Source organism: Cebus imitator, unplaced genomic scaffold, assembly GCF_001604975.1.
Source record: "Cebus imitator isolate Cc_AM_T3 unplaced genomic scaffold, Cebus_imitator-1.0 Scaffold111, whole genome shotgun sequence".
Lineage (NCBI taxonomy): Eukaryota > Metazoa > Chordata > Mammalia > Primates > Cebidae > Cebus > Cebus imitator.
This window is the reverse complement of record NW_016107426.1, coordinates 2,902,122-2,923,231: the sequence shown is the minus strand read 5'-3', so window position 1 is coordinate 2,923,231 and position 21,110 is coordinate 2,902,122. Positions and strand designations below refer to the sequence as shown.

The 21,110-nt window shown below is 42.0% G+C and overlaps 1 protein-coding gene across 3 annotated transcripts in view; it reads left to right on the top strand.

The window, feature by feature from the left end:
* Window positions 1–21,110, top strand: part of ETV5 (ETS variant transcription factor 5) — a 69,662-nt gene that overhangs the window by 2,663 nt on the left and 45,889 nt on the right. For all 3 annotated transcript variants that reach the window (XM_017538414.2, XM_037741963.1, XM_017538413.2), the window contains exons 2-5: window positions 2,034–2,152; window positions 2,288–2,375; window positions 2,506–2,553; window positions 2,647–2,697. In XM_017538414.2, the coding sequence (XP_017393903.1) occupies window positions 2,108–2,152; window positions 2,288–2,375; window positions 2,506–2,553; window positions 2,647–2,697 (232 nt within the window). In that variant the 5' untranslated portion in view covers window positions 2,034–2,107. The remainder of the gene's footprint in view (window positions 1–2,033; window positions 2,153–2,287; window positions 2,376–2,505; window positions 2,554–2,646; window positions 2,698–21,110) is intronic.

Sequence of the window (21,110 nt, the reverse complement as noted above, 5' to 3'; positions counted from 1 at the left end):
CCCTTTTTGTGAATGAAGCATTGAGCTTTCTTCCTAAAACGCTGGGGTGAGGGGCCTGCGTCGGAGGCTGGGCGTGCGTTGGAAGTGGGGGCGGGGGCGCAGCTGAAGGAGTTTTCATGAATGGGGAAGGCTGGGAATTGGGTGGAAGTGTGTCTTGTTTTGTGAATGGGGCCCAGCGCGAGAGATCCAGTTACAGCCTCTACCTGATGTGGCGGCCGCGGCTCGCTCTCCCATTCATAAAACCGGGCCCGCTGCGCGCCACAGGGGAGGGGCCTGGATCGCGCCGCTGCGCTGTGCTAAAGTTTTCCTGGGGGCGCCCGGGGCGCGGGTGGTGGGGGTGCAAAGGAAGTGGTTTAAACTCCTGGATGAACTCGAGCCTTTCCTTCAGGCTTTAAAAAAAATTATGCTTGGAATACAATTTTTCTAGCTCTGAAATGTCTCTTTTCGGTTCGTTTATGGCAGTTTATTTCTTTTACATTTTTAGAAGATTTTTTTGTTCTTCCGGGTGAAGTATTTCATCATGAGACTGAAAAATATCTTCCCCTCTCGTCTCCTACTCATTGTCCCTTTACCCCCAACAGACGTTTACAAAATGTCTAAGGCCACGATTTAATCTGACATTTTCATAATCGACAGAGCACCGTCTTTCATGCCCCTCAACTCACTGATGAGGTTTCTCAGATTTGTATATGGTTTGGTGACATTTGAGAGAGGCATTATTCTGAATGTTTCTTATACTGTTTGGACGGGCACGCAGGCAGGTTGGCGCAAGTGTTTTTCTACAAAGTTATGAACTGTGTGCTATTTTACTCTTCTCTTTTCTTTGACTTTGAAAATAACCTGATTACTTGGGCCAAAGTGCTGAGGAGGCGGCTGGCTGTGAAGGGTTTCCTTGTATCCTGCTCATTTATGAAAAATTTGATATGCTATACACAGTGTGAAAAACATATTGAATGGAGTTGCCCACTGGGGGAAAAGTTTCCTGTTTAAAATTTGTGTATACATTAAACAAAAGAAATTGACCTCTTAAGCAGTTTAAAGCTGGAGTGAATGAAATTAATGTTTTTCCACATTTTGTTGACTTAACGGTGTTATTTGGAGGATAAAAGTGTTTAGGAAGATGGTACCTTCCTAAAATTGTTACTTTATTCCACCCACATTAGGAGAAGTTTTCTCCCTTCTGACCGCACCCTTTTTTCCCAGACTCAACACCAGTCCTGAAATGAGTTTCATTTCGTTTGGGGTGGGGGGAGGATAAACTTTTAAAACCTGAGTTTCTAAAGCCCTTTGGTAGAGATGCATTGTAAACACATACGATGGAATTAGTTTTTTAAATCCATTACTTCTCATAGGCATTTTATTCTTTTAGAAGTTGGAGATGTCACAAATATCTCTGTAAGCAGCCAGAGAGATATTTGTGACATTACAGATGCCACATCTATTTAGACTTCTTTTAAATAGAGTTTTGTGTGAAGATAAGTATACCTCTGATCAATTTATTCCAGGAACTATATATAGTGTTTTAATAGTGACCTACAAAATGCTTTGAGAAACACCATGTATGTCAAATCTTTAATTGCCAATAATTTGGAATACTGTACTTAAACCCAGTTTCTCTGCTTCCTGATGCTATGCTGTCAAAAATTAAATCATCTCTTTTTTAAAAACTCTACTATAAATGCCCTGGAGGATGTGAGAGAACCTTGAAATCACCCTTTTATAATGAAAATAAGGTTTTTTTTGTTTTTGTTTTTTGGTAAAGGACAGGCAGTAGCAAATCTATATTTTAATGATTTTTAAAAAGAAAGAAATGATGACTGGATAAATGGATTTGGCACCAAGTACCTCATGCACCTCTGATACCATTAATCAAGCCCAGGATTGGTCAGTAGAGCTTACACCTTGAGTAAAGGTTTTAAGTACTTCACAGAAGGGTAATAATTTTGCATAGGCCCTAAAGGAAAAGCAGTCTAAAATTGTTTCCTTTCTTTTTTCCCCCCTCTTAGTTAAAATCTCCCAAATTCATATTACAGGAGGATCCCTTTTCCCCCAGAAATTACTCAATGCTGAAACCTCTCAAAGTGATATTAGAGACGTTGAAAGCGCCATGGATGGGTTTTATGATCAGCAAGTCCCTTTTATGGTCCCAGGGGTAAGTTTATGTGGCTTTTGGTTGGTTTTGTCCTCCCTCTTCAATATGAGTCATCCCCCTGTTGGTTTAGTGAGTCGACCCCCTTTGGACCTCTTCACTACACTTGAGTCTGCACTGTCTGTTGGCCTCTTTCAGAAATCTCGATCTGAGGAATGTAGAGGGCGGCCTGTGATTGACAGAAAGAGGAAGTTTTTGGACACAGATCTGGCTCACGATTCTGAAGGTAGTAAAGCTTTCCCTGCCTATGTTGTGGCTTCCCTGCCTATGAGTGACTGCAGCATGTAGATTCTTCCCCGTCTCCTCCCTAGCAGAAGAAATATCTTCATTCTGGGGTCTTCTGTTTTCAATTTCAGAGTTGTTTCAGGATCTCAGTCAACTTCAAGAGGCTTGGTTAGCTGAAGGCAAGTTTCATGGATGTCCTATTTTCCATATAAAACATTTTACTGTGCTTTTTAATAAAACTTAAAGGTCTAAAATAAAAATCTATTTTCCAGCACAAGTTCCTGATGATGAACAGTTTGTCCCAGATTTTCAGTCTGATAACTGTAAGTACCTTTCTGGTGATGGCACATTTGTTCTGAAATTGTTTGGTCTCGGATCATCCATGTCTAGAACATGCTTTTTTCAGCTATGGCCAGATTTAGACAGTGGTGTGCATTTAGTTTCTTCTAATGATTCAGAGTTAAAATTATTTTCTCATTAAAATTATTTCTAAAGTGTTTCTACTCTGTTGTAGGTTAGACTTACTGAACATAATTTTATCCTAAATTTCTTTTTACCTCAAGAATATTACAAAGCCGGCCAGGTGCGGTGAATCATGCCTGTAATCCCAGCACTTTGGGAGGCTGAGGCAGGTGGATCACTTGAGGGTCAGGGGTTCAAGACCAGCCTGGCCAACATAGTGAAACCCCATCTCTACTAAGAATACAAAAATTAGCCGGGTGCGGTGGCAGACACCTGTATTCCAAGATTCTCTGGAGGCTACGGCAGGAGACTCGCTTAAACCCAGGAGGTGGAAGTTGCAGTGAGCCAGGATCGCACTCCCCTACACTCCAGTCTGGGTGACAGAGCAAGACTCCGCCTCAAAAAAACAAAAACAAAAAAAACAACGGAATATTGCAAACCTTTAAGCACAAAATTATAAATTAACATAATATATATGATGTTGGACCAAGCATCTATTAATCAGACATTGTTTTATAGCTTTTTAAAATTTGTTTTATAAATTAAGTCCTTGATGTAAATCGTGAACCTGACATTTCTCTTTCTCTTAAAGGTGCAGAAAATAGTTAATGGAAAACTCCTGTTAACTTTGGCTTCATCCAACACGTTGTCAATTTTGTCTCTACTCCTAAGCTGACAAGGGGTGGTCACAGGGTGGCCTGATTTACTCTTATTTTTCATGTAGTTGCTGTGGCTTTGCTGTTTAGAGAAGTTTTTCTTAAAATGGCCACTAAGTGCTCATTACTGGAGATAATAAAATGCAGTGGGAACCTCAAAAGGTGGCTTTCAGCACTGGCAGGGGCATGGTTAGCTTTACCCTGATCTTTGGGGGCTGTCCTCAACAGGTTTGGGAGCTTTTATGGTCTAGGCGGAGCTATCAAGGACAAAGCTGGCTGATGAAATTTGAGCAGCACAGGGCTGCTCTAGAGAGCATTAGTCACTGGCGAATGAGCAGGTTTAAGAGAGGCCTAGAGAAAATGCTGCCTCTCTTGAGAGTTGCATCATAGAGAAATTCATGTCTCTTAGTCATAGTTTATAATAGCAAGCACCTGAGCCATGCAAGGACTCAATTTCTCATTTTGGACCAACAGACTCTTACCAGCTTTGTTTTATCTCTGGGTAGGTGGGTGTATGTGTGTAAAAATGCCACTGGAGAGAGATTATCTTAGGTCTCTCTCTAAGTAAAAAGCTGGGTATTCCAAATCTTTTAAATATAAGAACAGAGGTACCAGCTAAACATTCCTTAATGATAGGCCTCACGTCCAAGGCACAATGCCATGAAACTGTAAAAGGGAATAAACTGTAACACACAGATGCATGCTTACCTTAGCTTTGTCACAGCTTGCTGCGAATGTGTTGTAGAAAAGAGTAAATGCATGTTAATTATTGCCCTTTGATTGCTTTCAAGTGATTGGGAAGCTTGCCACTGAAAGACTAAATAAAGATAACCCAAAGTGTGTGTGTGTGTGTGTGTGTGTGTGTGTGTGTGTGTGTGTGTGTGTTTGCAAGATGAAAGACAGGATTTGTAATCCAACTTTGTTCTGTGTTGACAATTTGGCCCAGCCTTACCAGTTCCTGCTCAAAGCAGCATAAACTGCAGTCTGTTTGGGAGGTGGCTTTCTTGGCAGAGGTTCTTTGAAATGCTTTTATGACACTTTTGTTTGTTTCTCTGTAACCCAAAAGAGTCAAAAGGGAGATGAATTGGCTGCATTCAAATTGATTGCATGTGCTGAAGCAAGGGTATGTTCTTTGTCAGCAAGCAGGATTTATATTTGGAGAGATATTTATCTGTGGGGTTAGGCTAAAATGAAGAAATCAATCAATGTGTTTTGGCTCTTTAGAAGTCATTTCTGCTCAGCAAATAGAATGTGCTAAGTTCTTTAATTAAAATTCCGTACCTTAAATGGAGGTACTTTGGGAGATGTCTGCTTACCAAGTATGACATGTTTTTTTACTTTGCTTACTTTTTGTTTTAACTTCCTAAGTTGAGCCTTTCTATCTTCTAAGGATAAAAGAGGAGATTGACTAACCTAGAAAAGTTCTTCTAAGGATTCTTTCCTCTGACTTTATTTCTTGAGGTAGAGCATGTTGAAGGGATAGATTAAATGGAATACCTTAAGAACAGAGATGTGGGTGGTGCATCTTTGAGCCACTCATTCTTGCTGTTATGTTTGCCTGCAGTTCAGACTGACAGCAGAAGCACGGGGAGGAGCTGGCAGAGCCCACAGCTGGCTGCATGCACGCACTTCTCTATCAGCACTTCCCACAGCCTCGAGTTCAGGACCAGCTTCACTCCAGTCATTTTCTTGAAGAGCCCGTGATTTTTTCAGGGGAGGGAAAAAACTCATTCAAATATAATGAAACCTTATGAGTTCGTTTGACTGAATAAATGAATGAATATAAGCCAAACGTAGATTTGCCAGTGGAAAGCAAACCTTTTTCCTACAGTATCAAAAACATTTTTAACAAAAAAACTTTTTTGGGGGACGGAGTTTTGTTCCTGTTGCCCAGGCTGGAGTGCAGTCTGCAGTTGCGCAATCTCAGCTCCCTCACTGTGACCTCCACCTCCTAGGTTCAAGCAATTCTCCTGCCTCAGCCTCCTGAGTAGCTGGGATTACAGGCTCTGGCCACCACACCTGGCTAATTTTTGTATTTTTAGTAGAGACCGGGTTTCACCATGTTGGCCAGGCTAGTCTCGAACTCTTGACTTCAGTGATCCACCCACCTCAGCCTTGCAAAGTGGTGGGATTACAGGCGTCATGCCCGGCCTGCAACAGGTGGCTTTACCAGTGGCCACTGGTAATAATCAGACTTTCCTATTAATAATGATTTGCTAATTTTCCATTGTATGTGTGTGACTTTATTATATACATGAAAGAGAAATACTAAGAAATGTAGGTAATATTTTTATTTTGGAATGTCAGTTTTAAAGATTATGGCTTTTTTTTTTTTCTCTAAACAGTAAAAGTTCAGCTTTTAAAGAGATTATAGTTTCTAAGTTTCTCAAAATTGGGTTTCCTGCCCATAGGGATACATCCTTAAGTCTGATTTGAGTGAATGAAACCATTGCTTTTATATCTTACAGAAACACGCAGCTTACTTCTAGCTGTACAGATTTGAGTGAATGAAACCATTGCTTTTATATCATATAGAAATGCGCAGCTTACTTCTAGCTATACAGATTTCACCTCTGCCTCACAAATATAGATATCAGTAAAACATGGAAACTCTAAAAGGTCAAATTCAAGGGAACAGAAACCTATAGATCATAGGGATTCTACCACTGTGCTTCATTGTCCCTTGGTCCTAAGAAGTAACCCTGAAGATCTCAGATAGCTTGGGTTGGATGTCCCTGGTAGAGACAGTCTTGCCCAGCCCCCTCCTTTCACAGCAATTTCCAGATAGCTGGAGAGACTGACCAGTAGTGGTAACAAATGGGAAGGGTTAGGTGAAATAAGAAAAAGATTTATATAATAATATTCTTAAAGAAGCTCTCAAAGCTATAGAGCCAGGGAGTAGTGGCATGTTAAAGTATATTGAGGGCTTTCTATCATTTCAGATACCTAGAGATGGTGTTCAGGAAAGCATCAGAGAGACCTCTGACTGTCCAATTCAACACTCAGTTCTTTTCCTTCTATGATCCTGAGAAAGTTAATACCTTGATGCTTTGAGTTTTTCCATCTAGGATTTAGAAGAGAGAGAGCAATTATAAAACAAAAAAATTATAAAAACTGACATATTTAGGCTCACACTCTGTAACCTCACCACTTTGGGAGGCCAAGTCAGAAGGATCGTTTGAGCCAAGGAGTTAGAGATTGCAGCTGCAGTGAATAGTGATCATATCACTGTACCCTAGCCTAGGCAGTAGAGCAAGACTCTATCACTAAAAAACAAACAAACAAACAAAAAACTGCCATGTTTCCTAGAAGACTCCTTAGTATGTATACAAATAGAACTGTGTACATAGGTCCTGTATATTTATAAAGAAGTGTTTGTACATGTGTACATATCTATGAAAGCATGTATGTAGCTAAATGTATACCTTAACACAGAGCTACTAAGCCAGGGAATCTGGGTCAGTGCATAGATGTGTGTACATCTTTACTACACATTTTCATAGAACTAACTATTCCATGGATAAGATTGAAACTCAGAGTGTTTCAAAGTGGGGTAAGATGATGTGTTCCATTCATTTTTCTGAACTGATTGCTTGGGTACTTAAGACTATATTACTAGATTTTAGCATATATAAATAGCAGTTTTTTAAATACACATTTCAGTTCTGATTTTTAATCTCACTTATTTCAGTTATGATATTGTAAATATATACCTGTTAGCATCTTGAGTAACTAAGATATCTGTTTTATGCTGAGGAGAGAGCATGATACAAATCTTATTTCAAAATCATGGCCTCCATACCAAATATAGCCTAAAGAATTGTTTTAAGATCCAAATGACCCCATTTTCCCCTCAAAGTGCTCTTTTTAGATCTGTGTTTCAAAAAGAATGGAACAGGAGGAAGTACAAGTAATTTCCTAAGGACCAGCTAATTAACTGATAAAATCGACTTTTCATAAATACATTGCAATAGATGACTGGGGAAATAGAATTAACTGTTATGACAGCCCTGGAGCCTAAAACACATTGATCTTAATCCTGTTTCATGATGAGATTATTCAGCCGGATTTCTTCATTAATGTGTGAGGTAGTATAGCAGAGGCAGTGCCTTTCTTTCGGAGCGGGTACATCATTTTGGTCTTTGGTCGTAGGTGTGATGTAGCAAAATACCACATTTTCTTGCTTGGGCCACCTCTATTCAAAAGGATCGTCCTAAAGTCTTTTTGACTGGCAAGGTAAGAAGGAAAACAGTGGGCACTTTAAGAGGTTTGAGGGAAAATAAAGCCATTGGTTTATATTTTCAGGAGTCAGTAGTTCTGAAGGTAGAAAAGAATGCTGAAGAAAGCATGAGGAAAACATGGGGGAGAGATTCTTTGACTCCAGGTTTTACAGTGTTACTTTCAAAGTGTTTATTAGCTAGCCCGGTATCTTACTGCTGGGAGAGTGCTCAGTGATTTGAAATCCTTCCTGTTTTAATAGCCTCGAAGGTTCTTAGACTCCATATTCTTAAGGACCCAAGATCTCCAAGACCTACAGTACCCATTTATCTAAAGGAGCTGTCTGTTTTGCAAAATCTGCTTTCGTCTACCTTTAATTCAGTTAGGCCTATTGAAAACTGAATTTTTCTCTTACTCTTCTGTGTCTCTTTGCTCTTAGTCGTCTAACAAAACCCAGTAGGCTTACCAGTCCTTTGTATTTGGTGAGAAAGACTTGGAATGGGGAGTTACATCTGTGTCAAGATCACTTGTGTAGGTGCCAGAAGTAACAAAATTCTGGCATCCATCAATAAATTACCATGTATCCCCTCCTCTTCAGCATTCTTCAGTTTTACAAGAGTAAGACATGGGTAGCATAATGAAGCTGAAAATTTGTACTGTCTCCCATTTCTACCAGCTAGTAGTATCATTGTTTTAATTTCAGCCCCAGAAAAAATGCTCTTTGATGTTGGGGTGGGGTGTGTGATTCTCTGCTGAGAAACTGTTCCCTCCACACATTTCTTGGGTTTTAGTGGTGGTAAAGTACATCCAGCCTCAGAGGCTGACAGCCCCCCCTCTCGGGCATACGGCTGCCCTTGAGGCAGCTTGGGCCCCATCTGTGCCCTGGCACACAGTGCTTCTTCACTTGGAATCCAAGGAGCTCAGAGGCTTGTCATGTTGCAGCTCCTAGCTCTTGGACAAGTGCCAGGCATGCTGATGCCATTACCGGATTAGGTTGCTTTTTTAAAAATTCATTTTGTGAACTCATCAAGCTGATTTAACAGAGGCTTTGGTCGTCAGTTTCTATCATTGTCCTATCCCTCTAGGCTTGGCTTAAAGGAGTGGCAAGATACCAGGCCCCTAGTATGTGCCCACACTAGTTATAGTGTATTTGTATAAATTATAACCATAATGTAAGTACACCTTTGAGCCTGGCAGGCAAATGACAGTGGGCTAGCAACTTAGATTTTAAAGGGAAAAGAATTCCACATTAAGAGGACTCTGCACAGAAAATAAAGGGTGCTCCCTTGTTTAAAGGAAAGAAGCATCTAGAGGAAAATTGAAGCAGAGTGTAAGATTCCAGGGAGCAGGATAAGATCTAGCTATTAAGAGGCCAGAAGTTTGAGGCTGATCTGAACAGCCGAGGCATGGAATGGGGAATCTGTGGTCAGAAGGACTTCAGAGAAATGCTTCCAGTGGCTCTGAGTTCGCTGGAGGGGATGTGAGGGCAGGCAGTGAGAAGCAGACATAAGACATTTGAAAATAGCCAAATATGTGATGAAAAAAAGGAAACAGCCATGAGCTCAAGTGTATCTCCTGGGTTTGCTTTTCATAAAGAAATATGCTTTTCCTTGAAATAAAGTCTGGTTGTCAGACCAGCTCCATCAGCTTTCCCTCAGGGTGATTATTGAAGGTTTGGAAAAAAATATTTAAGAAATGAAACCAGTTTTTTGTCTTGTACTTTGCAAAGTCTTGGTGTACATTTCACCCTCCAACCTTAGATCGCCACCTTCTTCCCTTCTGATGCCTCACAGCATTCAGGGAGGGTACTCTCAAGTCTTCAGGCTGGATCCAAAGCCAAAAAAGGAACTGTGAAATTGTCGTAATAGGTAGCTTGTCCCCTCCTCCTCTGCAGCCAGAAAATCTAGTAGTGTCTCCAGAGCCATCCTCCCCTGGGGAGGAAGCCAGGTGGCTCCCGATGTAGCTACCAGCAGTGAAAGGGAAAGAAAGTCTGGAGAGGCAGGCTTCCAGAGAAAGCTGTCCCCTCTAATGCAAACCAGCTCACCCTGGGGCAGGAGAAATACCACTGAAGTCTGTTTCTGTCAGCTGGTAGCTACAGTCAGATTCTGAACCCAGCTGCACAGGATAGTTTTTCTTTTGCCTTTCCCCTTTTACCAGAGGGCACTTTGTGACCTTACTTGTAGCGGACTTTTGCACGCCCTTGCAGATTTCCAAGGGTCTTGGCCATTTCAATCCTAGGAAGGGCGCACAGCAGGCCAGAGCCCCTGCCGTGTCTGAATTTCTTACATAAACACAGCATACTGAGCGAGCAAGCGTCCCTGCGGCGACAGCTGGGCGCTGAGCACTATTAGGTCTGTCCCAGCTAGCAGAGCTGCAGATTCCCCCTCTTGCCTGAATGGAGCATTCCAAATTGGTTGTGAATGGAGGGCGGGGCTCACTTGCAGACTTTTTCAATGAATAACCAGACCCCATTGTGCAGCCTGTGGAAAAACAACCAACTCAAACAACACTGGGACTGTTAGAAATATGCTTGTGATTGGCAGCTTGGAGAGCCTCCAAAATTAGTTTCCTTTGGCTTCCCTGCTGCTCCCTGCTCTCCAAGCCTGGGCTTAATGGGGTTTGAGTTTTCTTGTAAGTGCTGACTTTAACCCTTAAACTGCCGGGCTGATGGCCTGGGATTATGGGGAAGAGCTGCTGCTGACCCACAAAGCCAGTGAAGCCCACTCCCCTTTCTTTGTGTCCTATTTTAGACTGTAGCTGTCCAAAGGGAGTGATAATAGAGGAGAGGGTGGTTTAGCTTCCCCTGGAGAGGGAGGTGTTGAGACTTGATCTGAGGCTGTTACCCTTTTATCTCCTTTCCGTGGGGCTGTGGCTTTAGCTCCCGGTTGAGGATTCCTGCCTGCTCTTCCCCTCTGACCTCCCCTCCACTCCAGGCCTTAACAACCCAGGTGTTTGCCTGTCACGACACAGACACTTATTGCTTAGGCTTACAATTTTAACACGGGAGAGATGAAGTTTTAGTTTTTCTACTCCTTTGCCTTTTCTCCTGTTTAATTTTCCACTGTGGTCAGATAAGTATGATTTTTTTTTTTTTTTTTTTTTTTTTGGGTTGGTTTTTTTTTTTTTTTTTTTTTTTTTTTGAGACAGAGTTTCGCTCTTTTTACCCAGGCTGGAGTGCAATGGCGCTGTCTTGGCTCACCACAACCTCCGCCTCCTGGGTTCAGGAAATTCTCCTGCCTCAGCCTCCTGAGTAGCTGGGATTACAGGCACGCGCCACCATGCCCAGCTAATTTTTTGTATTTTTAGTAGAGACGGGGTTTCCCCATGTTGACCAGGACGGTCTCGATCTCTTGACCTCATGATCCACCCGCCTCAGCCTCCCAAAGTGCTGGGATTACAGGCATGAGCCACCACGCCCAGCCAAGTATGATTTTTTTAAATGACCGTACTCAAACTTTTCTACTGAGCAATGGGGGAACCTCACTGTGGCTGCAACCCTTTCACTGCACACTAATCAAATGCATTGCCTCCAAAAATGAGTATCTTTGGAAGTACCAGAAAAACCCAGCCTCTGAGCAGTCCCCAAACCAAAGTAGCCTCATCATGCCAAAATCAGGCCTGGTTTTAAGTGTACACATGCCTCAAAATATCATCAACCCCTGATTGATTGATTGATTCATTGGCCAAGAGGGTGAAGGGGATGGTCTTGCTGTGTTGCCCAGGCTGGTCAGGAACTCCTGACCTCAAGCAATCCTCCCACATAGCTGGGATTACAGGTTCAAGCCACCACACCCAACTGCTTCCACACTTAAACATCCTCCAACATCTTACCCAGCAGCTCACAGACACACTCCCAACGTGCTCTGTGGGAAAGCCCAGGGACGTAGGATGAGCATAAATGGGACAATCAGTTAAAAGGCGAAAACAAAACTTAATAGTAATGATCCAGAGCAACTTCCTTGGGATTTTAAAGAGCTCTTCTTAGTTCCTTCTCTTCATCTTCACAACCTTAATATGGCAGTTTGCACTTGTGTTTTGCTTCAGGAGTTTTTTTCCTGTGCTATAAATCGGTCTTGCAAGCATGCCTTCCCTTCCCTATTAAAAAAAGAACAGGCCTGGGCAGATTGTCCTTTTGTGGAGAGTTTGAAACCTCTCAGGAGGTAACCCTAGATATCAGCTGTGTAGGAGGATGCTGATACTTGTGCTTCTCCAGAGGGGCTGAAAAGGACTTCGCTTACATAAACACTTTTCAGCGGAGTGCCTGGAAATGCATTGTAATGGCCTGCAAGAGCACTTAATGAGGGTCTTTTATACTTTTCCCATACAAAAGGTAGAAAAGAAGAGGGAGGATGTCTCTTCCACATGGTCACCCACAGTAAAGGCGAGATCCTGGAGCCTACTCCAAATTTCCTCATCTGAATTTTATTAGAGAATAATTGAGGAGGGATAACTTTGCTGTGCTGTGCTGTGCTGTGCTGAGGGATATCTTGACTCAGAAAATTTCTGCTTCTCCTCAACTCCCTCTTCATATTTTTCTTCCCCAGCAGCCATGGAATTTTATTTCTTCTGGAAGAAGGTGAAGACAGCATAGGGTTTTGAGGTATTCGGTATTTTGACAAATAATCATCATAGTCCCTGCTTCCCAGTTTTTATTCCTATTGAAACAGGAAACAAATCACATTTCTTAGGCTCTAAGTGTCTCCAAAAGCAGAGAAGCTCTCTGTCACGTGTTTCTTTATGTCCGCCTCGTCCACAGTGCCTGCTCTGCACACTGGACACCTGGCAAGGACAGCCTGCACACCACCGCATTCTCTACCGCATGCCCTTCCCACCCCAGCTGCCCCAGCCTCCAGCTGGTGGGGAGTAACTCTGTAAAGGGTCTCAATCAAACCCAGAATTCTGAGAGTCCTTGGGATGACCTTCTGGATAAATAGAACAAAAACTAGTGAGGGCTATTTCTCATTTTCTGTTTCCTCTTTTAAACACATACACTAGCCAAGTGTTGCTAGGCTGCATTTAGACTTTGAGAAGCTAATGCTATGTTTCCCAGTAAGACTGCATGTGCTAGGGAGCAAGTCACAGTTGAGGCACCCTTGACGTACTTGCCGAGTTTCTGCTTTTAGGAGAAGTGGGGCTATACATAGAAGGGCATAGTTCTGGGGGAAGAAACTCATTTCTCTAGGGTTTGGATTTTCTCCTGTCAGACTTTAAGGATGAATTTTCAATTTGAAATTAAAGATAAGATTTTGCACAGTGCTTAAATCCTATTTCAAGTACTGTTAACATTTCACTTTAGTGCCAGTGTAGATGAGAATTATGTAAGTTGGGAGTAAATTATAGAAGGAATGTTAAAGCTTAAGGTTTAGTTTTGTGATTTTTTTCCTTTCAGGAAAAATGTCCTGTTTCCCCTTATCCTGATTGCATGATCCACTGTGAGCAGCCCTTCATGGTAAAATCCACTGTGGTTGATGTAAGGTCACAGCACAGGAAACCGCCCTGTCATCTCTGATAACACTGGAGACGGGAGGACAGGGGTTTCCTTAGACCTCTTTCTCAATCTTGAAAATAAAACCAATAGTTGTCTATCATATTTCTACAGGTTGAATATTAAAATTCCTTAAACAGCTAGCTGCCCAAGGAAAGTAGTAAAACACTGATTAAAATAATGCTCAGATCCCCCTTTGATGTAATCAGGCCAGTCCCTGACTTTTTTTTTTGAGACAGAGTTTCACTCTTGTTGCCCAGGCTGGAGTGCAATGGCACAATCTTGGCCCAGTGCAACCTCCGCCTCCCGGGTTCAAGCGATTCTCCTGCCTCAGCCTCCCAAGTAGCTGGGATTGCAGACATGTGCCACCACGCCCAGCTAATTTTGTTTTGTTAGTAGAGACAGGGTTTCTCCATGTGGGTCAGGCTGATCTCAAACTCCCGCCCTCAAGTGATCGGCCCGCCAAAGTGCTGGGATTACAGCTGTGAGCCACCACGCCCAGCCCCAGGCCTTCACATTTTTTTCCTGCTGGTCTCTTAAGCATGAAAGTAACCAACACTCCAGCTCTGTGGCTATAGGTCTAAAAGAACCCAGCCTATGGTAGTCAGAAGGGGGCGGTGCATTAGAAATCAGAAGAACCTCTTGTTTTTGTCTTGACTCTCCTGGAGTCAGCTCTGTACTCACAAGTATTTTACTTGACTGTTAAATGCTTTGGTTTCTCCACATCCCACAAGTTCTGAGATGCAACACTCTTATGCAATCAGAAATATTCATCCTGTACAAAATATTTTTAATGGAAGAGCCCCATATCTACTAATCCATGAGGCTTACCTCAATCAAAGTTGGTCCAGTTCTTTTCTAATCTCCTTTTCTGACCTTTAATTTTTCACGCTTACATTCAAGGCATCTAGGTTTCCATTTTCAGAGTTCTGAAACAACAGTCCTAAATCGTTAGGCTAAATGAGTCCTTTGAAGAAAAGGAACTGTACAAATCCAAGCTGTTTCCAGAAAAATGCTGAAGTTAGAAAGAATATGAACTTAAAGGAAGTAAATCTGAAACTAGTTCATTTGGGTCAAAAAGTTTCTCTACTACGATTAACATTCAATTTTCTTCATTGTTTGATAACAGAGGTTTTCTGTTTGGAAGTGACAGTCTGAAAGAGGCAATTTTGTCCCACGAATAAGATACAGCTATTCAGTGATAGATAATCGTTCTTACCCACAGGTCACCATCTGTGAATCAGGTCATTCCTGATTTAATACTTTACACCCATGGATGGAAGGCTCTCCTCCCATCCATGACCACTTCTTTTGGTAGGAGGAGCAGAGACAAAACATTAATAACAAAGAATTTCTTTGCTTGTATTTTAGCCAGAGTTAGAATAGAAAGCTTTACAAACCACCCATGTCATTCACTATTAGAAGTGAAGAAAGGACAAGACCAGTATCCCAAAAGCCAGTCCTCCTACTTGATGACCAAAGGCATGACCTGCCAACTTCTCTACCCTGGCAAACTTGCTAGTGCCCCATAGGTCACCCTTGATGACTCTTTTACTCTGAAGGCCTGCAACAGGCCCGTTGCCTTGAGCTGTTCCCTGGGCCTTCTCAGCCTTTGGAGAGTGGGAGAGCTTTCAGCCTCATGCAACAGAAAAGACAGACGGTGTTCAGGACCATATATGCTCTTCCTAGCCAAATCTATCGCCCCACCCATCTTTCCCCGTCTGTCCTTGAGGACCTGTGTGTCATCTTAGACCCGATCCATCACATTTCTTCTCTCCGGAAGGAGTCAAGAGGTAGGGCAAGTCTTGAGCTCCCCCTGGAGTTTGGAGTGCTCTCCACTCTGTGGCCGATCAGCCTGAGTTGTACTGTCCAGCCTGCAGGTTACAATTATATGTTAGACAGTAACCTCCCAAACTTACTTTCATGGGCAAAATTTAGTTTTTCGTCTTTTAACCAATTGTATTTCAGTTGGTGATTTGATTTCAAGATGCCACGTGCTGTTTCCACTGTCTAGCCGCTACCATTACTGTAAGTGACCATGGGAAGTGGGAGAGGGGAGGGAAGAAATTGTTTGCGGAACCTTGCAGTCATTGAGCCAGGCTTAGCAGAAGCAAACTTTAAACCACCTCCCCTCCCCCCAGGTCATATGAAGCCACTAAATAATATAAACCTTATAGTTCAAATAATAAGATTTTTAACAGTGTGAGAATGCTCCCAACTAAAGCCCTTTTCTGTAAAGTGTAGCCTTCTTGTCAAGTCATTCCTCCTTCCCACAAAGAAATTAAAATTCCTTTGTAAGTATAAAATCACCATTTTCATGTTTCCTTGCTTTTACCCCTAGCCAGACAAGCTTTGTTCTGGGATCTGCTAGAAGCTACAACCTGGGGGCCACCCAAGCTGGAATTGCTGATATGCTTTGGCACCTTCAAGCTGGATTTCTCCATTGTTGAATCTATCCTTTATCTCATATAGACCACATTCCAGGGAGCAATAAGGGCACAAAATATCATAACACCAGCCTTATACAAACACTTGACTCTCCAGAACGCTGCAGGATCTTGTCTTCAAAGCACCAATTCTATACAGCCAGCGTTTCCCCAGAGAAAGCAATGTTCTACAAGCACAATACATGATGTGTGTCACAACCTAGACCATGTTACTATTGTCTGCTCGAGTGCATAGCAGAGACTTAGGGTTATCTGAGGTAAACAAGAAATGGAGGAGTGGGAGGGAATGGCCTCATGGTTTTAATTGCTTCACGGTAGCAGTTCTGTCATCTGTTTTAAAACCCAGGTTTGAGGCTGGGTGCAGTGGCTTAAGCCTGTAATCCCAACACTTTGAGGGGCTGAGACTAGAGGATCACTTGAGGCCAGGAGATTGAGATCAGCCTGGGCAACATAGACCTGTCTCAATTAAAAAAAAAAACCCAAACAACTGGATGTGGTGGCATGTGCCTGTGGTCCTACCTACTCAAGAGGCTGAGGTAAGAAGATCACTTGAACCCAGAAGTTTGGGGCTGTAGCGAGCTAGGATTGTGTCATTGCACTCTAGCCTGGGTGACAGAGAAAGACCATGTATCTAAAAAAACAAACAAACTGAAAAAGATAAAATGAAACCCAGGTGGGGGAAAGTTTATCAATAACTCTCAATTCCTGTATTGTGGGAGAAATTCCACTACCTTTGCAGGCAGCCTCTTAGAGATGTTTCAGATACCGTTCTCTGCTAATGCTATTTATACATTTTCAAAGTTGGTTCAGTTCTTTTCTAAGTTCCTTTTCTTCCCTTTAGTTCCTGTTATATTCAAGACCTTTGGATTTCAATTTTCAGAATTCTAGAGTAATCTTCCAGTGTCCTTAATAATTGTGTTTCCACCACCACACTTACAAACTGAAAGTGGGCTCTCTGGAGATAGTCTCTATCTTTCAAGCAAGGTGCCTAGCATTTTTTAACATGGCACTCAGCAACAAAATTTGTCAGCTTGCATTTCAAAAATCTTCCCAAAAAGGTCTTGGCAGTGGAATTTCCAGGCACTTGATATAACCTCATCTATTCTCATGGGCAAGAAAGGTGTCTCCTTCCCTTACTTCTTTTCCCACTGTGGCAAGACCCGGCTCTAATTTCATTGGCAATTATTTCATCCTGGTATTTCTAGCCATTTTCATGCAAGGCCATCAAAATTTCAGAAACTTGAATCTGGATCTTAGGTTGGTCCTATTCCTATACAAATGTAACCCTAACCCTATTTATTGAATCTGTCTTTCCCATAGTCCATGTCAGGATAAAAAGTTCAAAGCCTTTTATTTTAAGCTGATTGTATTACCCCAAGTTTCTAGGTCTAAACCAGGAAGAATAGAGTGGTTTTGTTGTCCACACGCCAATTCCTGAAGCCTCTCTTCTGCTGACTATAGTTTTTTCCCACTGCATGGGAGAAATCTGATTCCTAAAGCCAAATGTTCCAGGAACTAGCTTTACCACTCCCTAATTTGGCTCTTGCGTTACTTATTGTACAGAAGATGATAATTGGCCTTATGGGAAGGGCTTCTATTCTCTAACTGTTCATTGATGAATTCTGCTACCTCATGGTTGATGCGATACCCTGGAGCCCTGAAATATACCACTAGGGTGACAGTCAGTCCTTTGGTTCTTGCTGAGAAAGAGGACAAATAGCAAAAATGCCCTGAAGTCATCAACATCATAACCGCCTTCTACCACCATGATTAATCGCTAATCCAAAGCCTGAATTCTACAGCTGTGCCTGTTCTGAAGCTATCTTTCCCTGTACCTGCTAATAGCAAAGCCTATCCCAAAGCATAAGCCTTACTTTCTTCATGTGGAACAATGCCCGGGACAAATGCAGCTGTTCTTGCAGAATGAGCCTGCCCAGAAATCTCAACCCTGGCATGTGGTGTGGCTGCCACTTGTTGGCTTACCAGGTGTTTGTCATGTCTCCCCTGAGTCGTATGGAGGGCCTTGATTCCACACTGAGGCCCAGCTGCCATTCTTGGTTCCTAAGACAAAAATTCACAGGGGATTTTTCCAAGCTGTTGTGCTTAGTTTAACACAGTTGAGGTCTTCAGTCTCATGTCCCTTTTCCTCTAGCCTGGTAAACTATACTGAACAGTTGGAGCCCCCAGGCTCAGAGCAGCAAAAGCCTAGACCACCTATTTCCAGCTTCCTCTTGTCCTGGTCCCAGTCCTGCTCATGCTTTAGGGGTAGAAGATGCTAGCCCAGCTACTTATGAGGGAAGAAAATAAAGGAGAACCATAAGAAACAGGACTTTAATTCTGCCAACCTTCCCAAGTTGGTAATAGCTGCCTTGTGCTCTCTTGAGGACTTGGAATAAAAATTGAATGAGTTGTCTACCTGCTCTGGACAGCCTGTTGTTCTAAACCTATTGTACATATAAATTCACAAGGAGTGGGAATTCTCCATTTTTTCTTAAGAATGTTTTGCAGTTGAGTTGGGCATGTATTTTAGTTCCTGTTACATATGCATTAATATAAATATAGAATTACTAATAGGTGTTATTTTTGTTGATAATTTTGCATTTGTATAACTGCTATCTTTTTACCCAAGCAGTTTGGTGAATGTATTGGCAACAGGCAGTGGTCACAGTGACAGCAGTGGCTGTTTTTATTGTACCGTCTCTAGAGTGTTCCCTTGTCCTTTCTAAGTGGGCCAAAGCCAGCAAAATGTTTTGAGAACCACTGGCTTAGACATTAGGTGTGACCAGCATTTACCCTTGTGTAAGGCTAGGTTCCCAAGGCTATATTACCCTTCCAATTTGGTAACAGGCCAAGGATGGCTTTCTTCATGTGTCAATGTGTGGTTTTGAAGTTCTTAGCATTTCTACTTTTGACATGTTAGTCAACCATAAGATAAAGGAATTTTTTCCTCCAAATACCTCAGAGGAAATGGGATGTAATATCTCTTTTACTGATTGATTTTTAATACATATGCTACATTTGCTTCATCTCTGTGTATATATAGTTTTTTCTTTCTTAACCATGCGAAAGCAAGTTTCAGGCATTATAACATTTCACCTCCAAATACTCAGGTGTATGTCTCCACAGATTGACATTCTCCTACACAGCCTGAGAAAATTAACTCTTATTCAGTAATATTTAGAATTCCCCAGTTGTCCCCAGGTATCTTTTATAGCAATGTGGCTAATGGTTTTGATTGAGGATTCAATGTAAAATCACACATTGCTTTTATCTTTATGCTTCATTTATCTTCTTTAATGTGCAGCAGTCTCTCTACCTTTTTTATTTTTTCCCATAACAGTGACTTTTTTGAAGTCTTGCCCAGTTGTTGACTTTTTTAGGGTAAACTTTGAAAGAATATAGAGAAATGCAAACAACATCCAGAAATGCTTCCCTTAGGCTGAGAAATCTTCAATATTGTTGATTATCTCACTTCTCACATTCATGTATTTGTGTTGACCTGAAAACACTGGTGACAGAACAGAGTGACACAGATGGAGATAATTGGGTCAGAGACCGTTTGTGCGTGTTTGAGGAGAGGGCTTTTCAGGGACTCATTAAGCAGTTTTTAGCACAGCTGGCTCGATAGCTTTACTGTTTGTGGATGATTTTCCACATATTAAATTCAAGAATTTATCCTTACAAAGGTTAGCTGTGTGAGATATTAAAGAAAAACGGCACATTCTCCCATACCTACTCTGATTCTGCTTTTAGAATGTGTATCCCCTAATTAAATTTGATAACATTGTCAATTTTTATTTTTAGAAACTGTTGCCAGGCAGGATCAATGTTAAACAAGTTTGAGCATGCCTCTTATTTGGTTTGGAAATCCAGACATCTCCTTTTCCAGATACTCTTTTTTAAGTGCCAGAACCTGTCCACTTACCTTATCTCCTTGTGAACCTTCTTGTTTCCCAGAAGTCGGTATTATCTACTATTATAGTCATTCACTAGTCCTGTTAGAGCAATTATAAAGAATATTGAGATACCATAGATTTTATGTGTGAAATGAGTTTTTAATTTGCTCAGTCTTAAGATAAATATTTCTGACCTTCTCTGGTAATATAGTAGAACTTAAAAAATAAGGCTTATCCTGTCTACATCTTTTTTTTTTTTTTCCTTTTGGAGAAGGAGTCTCACTTTGCCACCAGGCTGGCATGATCTCGGCTCACTACAACTTCCGCCTCCCAGGTTCAAGCGATTCTCCTGCCTCAGCCTCCCAAGTAGCTGGGACTACAGGCACATGCCACAACGCCCAGCTAATTTGTCTATTTTTAGTAGAGATGGAGTTTCACTATGTTGGCCAGGATGGTCTCAATCTCTTAACCTCGTGATCTGCCCACCTCAGCCTCCCAAAGTGCTGGGATTACAGGCGTAAGCCCCTATCTAAATCTTTTTTCCTGCTAACTAGGTATTTGAGCTTTGTCTCAAAATTCATCAAAAAAGGCAAAAGTTAAGAGTAGGCAGCACTATGTTGGAAACACAGAGTACACTTTCTCCAGTTACTTAAAGCTCTCTGGTCTTTGCCAGTGGAGTACTCAGACAGGTTAAGGGTAAGTCAGGGAAAAAGAGGTCACACCTGCTCCTTCCTGGTGAGTTTTTCAGTTCTGTTTTGCCAGTGTCCTTGTTATATTTCCAGGTCCTTCTGCTTGATCATCTTTTTCCTCTACCTTTTTTTTCCTGTGTTCTATTCACTCCCACAACCATAGAATATTAATAGTATAGGCAGGTGTCTCGAACTTCTCTTCCCTCCACCCCCATTCTTGGACTGCGAAGTATATAATTCTTCCTCTAGAGGGAAAGGAAGTGAGATGGCAGTGGTCACAGAGAAGAGTAGTGACCCAGAGTTGGTGGCCAAGAGACTTAGGAAAAGGCCATTATTTTAGGATTATGACTCTGGAGCCCTGAGCAGTGTTTGGTCATGACTATTTGTGTACATTAAACACGACATTTGTTCAGAGTATAATGGAAGGCTCTGGAGACCGAGGCTGGGCCCTGAGATGCAGCCTCATTGATACGCCATTCAGAAGTACGTGTCAGTGCTCTCGTCCGCTTCTGTTGTAAGACGCAACTTTCTACATGAAGTAAGAGGATCATGGTTATTGAGTGTGACCAAATAAGATTCTCCCTGGAGGTCAAGCCTGCACAGCTGATTTGGGAAAGATGAGTCTGCCCCAGATGAAGGTAAATGAAATTGAAGAAGGGAGGAGGAAAACCCCAAAACAGAACCTGAAGGATGGCAACCGGTGGAAGGTGGGCAAAGCCTGTGTGTGAAGCAGGAGAAATTCAGATGGGCTTAGTCCTCCTCCCCTTCAGACCGCAGAGTAACTGACTGGCAATTTCTTTAACACTCAACAGCTACATCAGTGTTTTATGTATTCACAACAAAGTCTGTGGCAAATTGAATCTTTGATGATTATGAAACACCT